At 37.1% G+C, this 8,810-nt stretch overlaps 1 protein-coding gene across 1 annotated transcript; it reads right to left on the bottom strand.

Moving 5' to 3' along the window:
• Positions 1-3,884: 3,884 nt before the first annotated feature.
• LOC127834423 (sex peptide receptor-like) lies at positions 3,885-7,146 on the bottom strand. The gene has a single exon (XM_052360256.1). The coding sequence runs from the start codon at positions 6,841-6,843 to the stop codon at positions 5,263-5,265; it is 1,581 nt and encodes a 526-aa protein (XP_052216216.1). The 5' UTR covers positions 6,844-7,146; the 3' UTR covers positions 3,885-5,262.
• Between the last annotated feature and the right edge of the window lie 1,664 nt (positions 7,147-8,810).

The raw sequence follows: 8,810 nt of genomic DNA, 5'->3' as shown, positions 1-8,810 counted from the left end.
TTTTATTTATTATGTTTTAGCTATTTAAGCTCTGATCTTTTAATGTATATATTTATACCAGTGGGGACCACAGATATTGGGTTGAATTTATTATGTGTTGTTTGCTGAGAGCTTAGATATTGGGTTTCGTTTAATATGTTTTAAGTAGTTGCGACCTCATATATTGGGGTTCAGTCATTATGTTTAGCAGGTGAGTACTAAGATAATGAGGTGTGTTTATCATATTTAAGTAGAATGATGTGAGCTCAGCTATTGTTATTTTTTTCATTTATTACGACCGGATTATTCAAGTACGCTTAGATTTAATTACTCAATGCATACTTATAAATATGTTAAATACAATGAGAGATGTATTTTATACTTTATATAAGCAATCATCGTAGTATGAAAAAATATAACGACAACAACAGAACTCTCCAAATTATTAAATCGTTTAATTTTTTCAATTAACCAAAACGTGAAAATATTAATTTTAAACTTGCGATATGAAAAGCTATCAACATAATTTGAAAATGGGTTACGTCTAAGATTATGCAATAGCGAACAACGTCAGTGCCTTCATCGCTTTGATCCTTCTATTAATTGTTTTGTTCTTTCTAGAGATATTTATTGACTTTGAAATTTTAGATTTGATTACGTCGCAAAACTTTGTAACAAATTTATTAAGATTACCGAATTAGGAGATTTTAGGAGCTCATAATTGGAAATCAGAGGGAAATGAGTGTAACACTGATTTAAAGATTTAAAAGTATGGCACAAATGGCATGCACTTGAAAGTTACGCGACAACTCGAATGAGAACATGAACAATTAAGAAAACACTTAAGTGCTGGCGAATCATTTTGTATACTGAAGAATCGTCTTCATATAGTTCAATACAGAATAATGAATTGAGATTGCAAAACAGAACATCTATTTAATTAATGACAATATTTAGAATAATATAGCCTACTAGATTGGTATGGAATAAATATAAATGTCTTAGCGAGGCGAGTGGTTCACCATGAACAATATTCGGTGCAAATATTTGTTATCCCAGAATTCTCAGTCTTGGTATAATAACAATTTATTTAAAAATTATTAAAATCCCATAAACACTCAAAATCAACAAATAGTTTGTACATAATTGCGAAAATAAAGATTACACATAAATAACCAATGTTCCTTATAACATTTGACACAATTTCAACCGCTAGATGTGATCTGGTAAACTACGGTGGCACTGAGGTGACCTCACCGCTCCAAAAGAAAAAGTCGGGAAAACACAAGTTATGTTTTCCCGTCGCCAACAAAAAATTAACTCGGGGAAACACAAAATAAGTCTGTTTTCAGGAGTTATTTTTTATTTTGGCGACGGGAAGTAGTAGTAGTAGTAGTAGTAGTAGTAGTAGTAGTAGTAGTAGTAGTAGTAGTAGTAGTAGTAGTAGTAGTAGTAGTAGTAGTAGTAGTAGTAGTAGTAGTAGTAGGAGTAGTAGTAGTAGGAGTAGTAGTAGTAGTATGTTTTGTTATATCAGAACTTGCCTTTAGGACGTTTTCAAATGTTCCCTCCATATAATCCGCGTCTGTGATTATCTTGTGCGCACAATATAGCGATTGTGTTTTCAAGTCTCAAAAAAAAAGAGACGGGAAAACAGAACTTGTGTTTTCCGCTCCAAAAAAAAAAGACGTGAAAACAGAGCTTTTTTTCCCGTCGCCAAAAAAATAAAAATAACTCCTGAAAACAGACTTATTTTTCCCCGAGTTAATTTTTTTTTGGCGACGGGAAAACATAACTGCCACAGAAGGTAATATAGATTTAACGCGATACAAAATGCTCGTTTTGTGTCACAACATATACCACGTGAATTGCCGGCTACGATATCAGAACATTTACGAGCGAACGCGAGATTGGCTTCGGGCAGCTTCGGAAGCTGGGCGTAGTTCTCATGAATACGTCAATCATCCGATGCTTCCCAAAGGCAGTCTCGCGTTTGTTCGTAAATGTTCGTTTATCGTGGCGGGAAATTAACATGAAATATATTGTCGCACAAAAAAAAAACGACTATTTTGTATCTCGTTTTATATGTTACCATACCACATCTAGCGTTGAAAGTTTGACTATTGCTATGAGGAACACTGATTTTTTATGGGTAAACTTTATTTTACGAAATATTTTGCGAAATATTCGTTGATTTCGAGTAGTTATGTTATTTTAAAAGACACCACAATCCTCACTTCCATGATTTAATATTTTATAACTGGTATTTTCTTTATCCGTAGTGTTTAGATATTGCTCAGTTCAACTTATAATGTAATATGTCGTCAGTGTGATGAAGGTATAAGCAAAAATATAATCATTTCAAAACAAGGAATTGCATCATGTACAGAGCATGTAATGGCGATGTTTAAATGTTCATTTACAGATAAGTTGGAGGTGGTAAACATATGTTTTTTTATTTGCTAATTGAAATAAATCAACAATCAGTTGTAATTTTATTGGCAAGTCAAAGACAAAGAAATGTGTTGTCAAAAGTGTCATGATGTTTGAAGCACAATTGAACCGTTTTATTGTATTCAAAATGCTTTATTATTGCTGTAACTACTTATGAATCTTGACAGTGCAATTGGTGTCTCTTCTTGCATTCATAAACTTATAAAAATAGATTTTGATACAACTCTGTTACTAAAACTTACTGTTTATCCATCATATTAAATTTTAGTAAGCCCATGATTTAGTTAAAATCTATTAATTGAGTATCGAATCCGAGACACTCTTATCGATAGTGAATATTCTATTTAGGGATTACTCATGATATTCTGCAAAGACACCAAGTGACTCTATCAAGGATACGGACTCGAGGTTGTCAAAATAAGTCTTAGTTTTCCGATTCAATCAAGTTAAAAATTATGCCAAAATACAATATAGATATCAATGGGGTTACGTATGGTTCGGTATTTTTATTACTCATGTCGTTTTACTTTCAGGAAATTGTTAACTCGAGCGGTCATTTCCTAATTTCATGTAAGTGAAACTCGAAACACAATTGAAGCCAATCCTGGTTTCAAAGGTTTAAAGTATGTGTTAAGTGGTTCAATAATGTAACACAACACATATGTAAGTCGGTGCTTTTCATCGCTTGCTATTTAAAAGTGACATTCAAACTTTAAAGGGAGCTTGTGCATACCTTTTAACTATTTGTATAACAAATACCACCGTCGATCAATATACTAGATATTACAAGTACAATTAATTTTCCATTGCATTTTCAAAAAATTATTACCGGTAATTTTGCATCGTGGTGACCTTTCACCACTCAAAATGTGCAGCTCTATTAGATACACATGCATGCCAAATATCAAGTTGCTATCTTCAATATTGCAAAAGTGTACATTACACGAGCGATTTTGACCCATATATTTTACCTTCAACCTTGAAGGATGACCTTGACCTTTCACCACTCAAAATGTGAAGCTCCATGAGATACACATGCATGCCAAATATGAAGTTGCTATCTTCAATATTGCAAAGGTTATGGCAAATGTTAAAGTTTGACGCAAACAAACAAACAAACAAATAAACAAAGCAAAAAGCCAACAGACAGGGCAAAATCAATATGTCCCCCACTATAGTGGTAGGGAACATAAAAACATTCACTCCTCAAGAACGTGTTTGCTACTTATAGAATGTGTTGGAATATTGTCATAATAGATACATGTATTTGTATTCTTCGTTCAGTGTTTTAATTTAAAGCTTTCGTCCTTTCGAGTAATGTTTTTTTTTTCAATTAATTCAAAATACTATTATTTGATTGGGACCAAGTCCAGTTGAAACGTAATACAGACAAAAACCCTTTATACGTAATGTATTGACAATGAAATATAAGAATTAATTACACTTGTGAGCAGTACATTTTTCATCTTTATTCAGATTACATGTATATACACATACAAAATCAAATTGCGCAAACTTTTCTTTAAAAAATGATAAACAATTCACACAACAGCATTCTAAACTGAAATAGTATGCAACAAAAGAATATTTATACAGAGTTAATGATATGACTCACCACTGACTTAACAGTCGTGTATTTTTTTCATTTTCGTATCTCACATTCGCAATTATGTTTAATATGCCAGTCTTTTGTCTAGTTAAAAAGGTCATGCCAGATTAAAATACGTAATAAATGAGGTATTGACCGTATTGTTTACACAATTCATTTCTATTGAAAGTACATGTATATACCAAAACAAAAATCAAACAACGCGAACCCTTTGAAACGGATTAAACAAAGAAATAATATTCAAATATATGCATGTATAACTAATCAGCATAACCGAAATAGCAAGCTGAAATACTAAGGAATGAGAAAAATCAATGTTCGTGCGTTATCACTTGCGTAAGTTTCTAATACTCGAACATGCTTCAAAATGAATATACATTTTTATATACTATCAATTGCACTATGAAAAATCGCAATACCAGCTTTCGATGTTAGACAAAATGAAATATGTAGGTTTCTTTCTAGATTTAATAAAATCAAAATTATTATATTTAATTGATAATCAAAATATAAGATAATATTTTTGTGTGTGTTTTTTGCAAGATATACATACTTTTAGCGGGTTAATCTTATCAAGAATAAATTATAGTAAGCATTATTGATAATCTATGTAACGTGCAAAGCGAGTCAGATTTGCAGTAGACCTGTTTTAAAAACGTAACAAACGTGTAATCAATAAAATATGTACAATATTACATAATGCATAAAAATCATTAAGAAAACGTAAAAAATATCATACAAAGTATCAAAATATATAAACTGCAAAACAGCTGATGAAGGTAAAAAATTAACCCATACCATTTTTTTTAACATATTTATAATGAAGTTTTGTTAAGAAAAGTTAATCAAATATATGCAAAAAGGTTATAAATGCAACACGAGCATATGCTAGGTTAACAATAGTTTACTACTAACTGTTGTAGTGTTATTTCAAGTGATTACTAATCGTTCAGGTGGTAATATGAACAGCTGATTAATTATTTCGCCGCCATCTCGCGAGCCCGATGAGTTTTTTTAAAGACCCTTGCTATCTTACGATCAACCACAGTCCGTTATTCCAGGGTATTGCCAAGACTGCAATGGTTTTCTCTAAATTAAAGTAGTTGCTAGGTAGCAAATCAGCTCTATAAGAACTTGTGAGATATTCAAACTTCCCGTTTCAGGCTTCGCAAGCGAACGCAATAACCACTGGTGCAAGGCAACTGTAAATACAAGAGTAATGTTTACACAAAAACATCATCGTCTTGCGCGTCGTAGTCCTCTACAGACTTTTGTTTTGACACATTGGCCGAAAAATCGGATGGACCAGTGTCTTTGGTCGGCGTAGGCGTCAGCAATATCGTTTGATTGACAGCGTGGATGTTGTCCGATGTAGTGGAGTGGAGGCTAGTGGTTCGACTGAGAACAGTGTTCCTGCTTATAACGGATCCTGTCCGCGCTTTGGACGATCGGAAACTGTCGCTTTTCAAACTCTGACGCCGTTTGAGGTTGTAACGCTTGAAACAACCGAGCGTGAACACGTAGATTACCGCTCTGCGAAAGTCGCACATCATCTTGCAGTAGATCCAAAAGTTGGCGTGAAAGCTGACAATTAACGCGATCTCGTAGGCGGAACTCATAATGTGATGTGTCTCGACACCGAGCTTTACACTCGTTGGTTTGTATATATTAATCAGGGCATAGAGCTTGTAAATTCCATAAGGAACTTCGGGAACAAGAAAACAGACGACAATCAACACTGCCGTGATTGTGATTATTCGGTCACGGGAGCTCCGTTTCTTATTCGTTCTCTTTGACATAATGGACGAGGCTCTTTGCTGGGCCTTTTGAAGAGTAATGAGGGTCTTGGTTGTCAGTCCTATTAGGAGGGACGCTGGAAGAAAATGCATGAAAATAACGCAAATCCACATATACAAGCAGGCATCTTTGCAAGGATGATCTGCCCTCCATTCACACTCATGGGCGTGGGTGTAATTGTGAGAAATTGCATTGATTGGCTGGTAAATATGCATCAGAAATGACAACATGTACATGACAAGTACAGCTACACGTGTCTTCCAGAAGGTGCAAATGCGACCGGACATGAATGGATGACAAACGCAGAGGTACCGCTGGATTCCCAGGAAGACAGTCTGCCATATGGATGCGGTATGAAACGCTATTGAGATGTAAAGTTTCAAGACCATGTACGTGTTGCATTCCGATGCAGATAATCCATCAATGTCTGGGATGTATACGTTGAACGAGTTCGGAAGTAACGAAATGCCTGTCATCGAGTCGGAAAAGGTGATGCTCACAAACAGCAGGTTAGTTGACTTGCCGCGACCTTTGCTCGACAGAAAATAGCCCACGACAAACACATTTGCGGGAATCATAAATAAGACGAGTATAGTGCGTACAAGACCCAGTGTTATGACCTCAAAGCCGAAAAATGTCAGATAGTATATATCCTTATAGTCACTCGTGTCGTAGTAATTGTCAGCCGCGTACGAATCATTCGAAATTATCGCATAATCAATGACTGACATCGAAGATCCGTTGTTCTCGTAAGCCGCAGTCAAAGATACATTCGAAAAGTATATATCCTTATATACATAGTCACTCGTTGTGTCGTAGTCATTCTCAGCCGCGTAAACTTCAGAAATCCGTCCGGAATCATTCGAAATCATCGCAAAATCAATGACTGACATGGAAGATTTGTCGTTATCGTAAGCCGCAGTCGAAGAATGATTAGAAACCATCACAGAATCACTTATTGGCATTGCAGGTGCGCTGTATGCCGTCAATGAAACGTTGAAATACATTCCGTATGTGTAATTTTCCGAAGAAAAATTCAAACAGGAAAAGTATTAACTCTAATTCAAAGCAGATTCCTGAATCGATCTTGTGTGTGAACAACTGTATTCGTCCACAGCTTTAATAAGTGTGTATGTATTGTCCTTGTGAATATTCTCTAAACTACCGCACGATTATATATGCTTTATTAAATAAATAAACAATTATTCTAGTCAATCGATGCTTACATGCGAACTGATCACTACGAATAAAGATACAGTTATGGCAAGCTTGTTTCGAAGCTTCGCAAAGACTGTGCCTTCCGTGTGATTACGCTGCTCTACAAATCTTCCGTGTTCGTGAAAATTAATTATCGGCCGATCAAAGTTCGCTTGCTTCAATTGTCCATAAGTGCAGGGAAGCATTTCGATGACTTTGAAAAAATATGTATATAAATGTTTCAAGTGTCTCCAAACCGAATGTCACCGCATTTTGTACGTAAAACACTATATTTAAATGCTTGAAAAAAGGCATTTGTGTTTGTTAGATGAACCTGATTTGAAATCAAAGCGCTGTAGGCGCTGAAGGCCTGGAGCTAGGTTTAGTGTGACGTTAAATGCATTTACGATGTTTTGTCCGATTTTCTCCCTATGTCCGAATTTATACGGATTGAGCCTAGCGGTTGAGTGCAGAAGCTCAGAGACTGTAAGATAAGCCAATAGTTGTGTATATACAACAGTGTACATAGACGGTGGAGGACAACACGATACTGGTTGTGGGAACGATAACTTTTTCTTCAACTCTACAGATCTGGTAGAGGTTCGTCTATATAGGCGGTGAAGATATACAACAACAACAACATGGCCGCAAAAACTGTTATTGTTGGCGTCAAATAAATCACTTTCAATAGCCTAAAAAAGCTTTCTATTACATAATTAACAGATCAGGAAAACATTCATACTTCCTTTGTAATGTGTATACAAAAGAAAATCCACTTAAGCCCAAGTCTAACTTTTGCCGGTAGAGCCCCGGTCCATCCCGGTTTAAACGCCGGTCCACCGGCGAGGACCGGGATGATTCGTAGAAATTTGTTAACGCAGTCACACTATTTCCCGGTGCCGCCCCGGTTGAAGCCGGTCAACAGCCCGGCAGAGTCCCGGTCAATTCGGACTGGCTACGGTTTATCCCGGTGAAGCCCCGGCAGAGCCCCGATTGTCGCCGGTAGTGCCCCGGTGAAAGCCGGCAGCTTCCCGACATAGCCCCGGTTGTCGCCGGTAGTGCCCCGTTTGATACCCGGTGAAAGCCGGCAGAGCCCCGGTTTACCGTAACACCGACGGCACTCACCGTGTCTATACCGGCATCAGACCCCGGCAGAGCTACGGCAACGCCCCGGTCGTCGCCGGTAATCCCCCGGCGGAGCCCCGGTGAATGCAGGTGGCGTTCCGGCAGAGCGCCTGTTTTCTTATATACCGTAGCTATTTTGGGACTAACGGCATTCAACGGGGCGTTGCCGTAGCTCTGCCGGGGTCTGTATGGGCCCCGGTGGAGCTACGGTGCCGTCCCGGTTGTTTCCGGTGCCGTCCCGGTTGTTTCCGGTGCCGCGCCGGTCGTTGCCGGTCCTTCCCGGTGACTCCCGGAGGTATTAAACATTTTAATACTTGCCCGGTGGAGCCCGGTGTACAGATTGTGTACGGTGTAGGACTTTTCGCGCTCGATTTGCGCGCTCGATCTACGCAGTGAAATATCATATCCGGTAACTTCGTCTATTTCCGAGAATGATCATGAATATTTGTTGTTGTTTTTTCATTTTCTTTTTTCTTGAATGTCTCGTTAACGCAAAATAAAATAACAATATCTTTAAATATGTTTATAAATACCAAATGTAATGTCTTCAAAAAATGTATCAGAAAAAAGATTCTTCTTACTGTCTCCGTAGACACTCGTATCTTTTCGGCTTAGACCGTCAAGTGAGGAACTTACTCTCGCATGAATATGC

Source organism: Dreissena polymorpha, chromosome 6 (assembly GCF_020536995.1).
Source record: "Dreissena polymorpha isolate Duluth1 chromosome 6, UMN_Dpol_1.0, whole genome shotgun sequence".
Lineage (NCBI taxonomy): Eukaryota > Metazoa > Mollusca > Bivalvia > Myida > Dreissenidae > Dreissena > Dreissena polymorpha.
The sequence above is the reverse complement of the archived record's forward strand: the minus strand, read 5'-3'. Positions and strand labels throughout refer to the sequence as shown.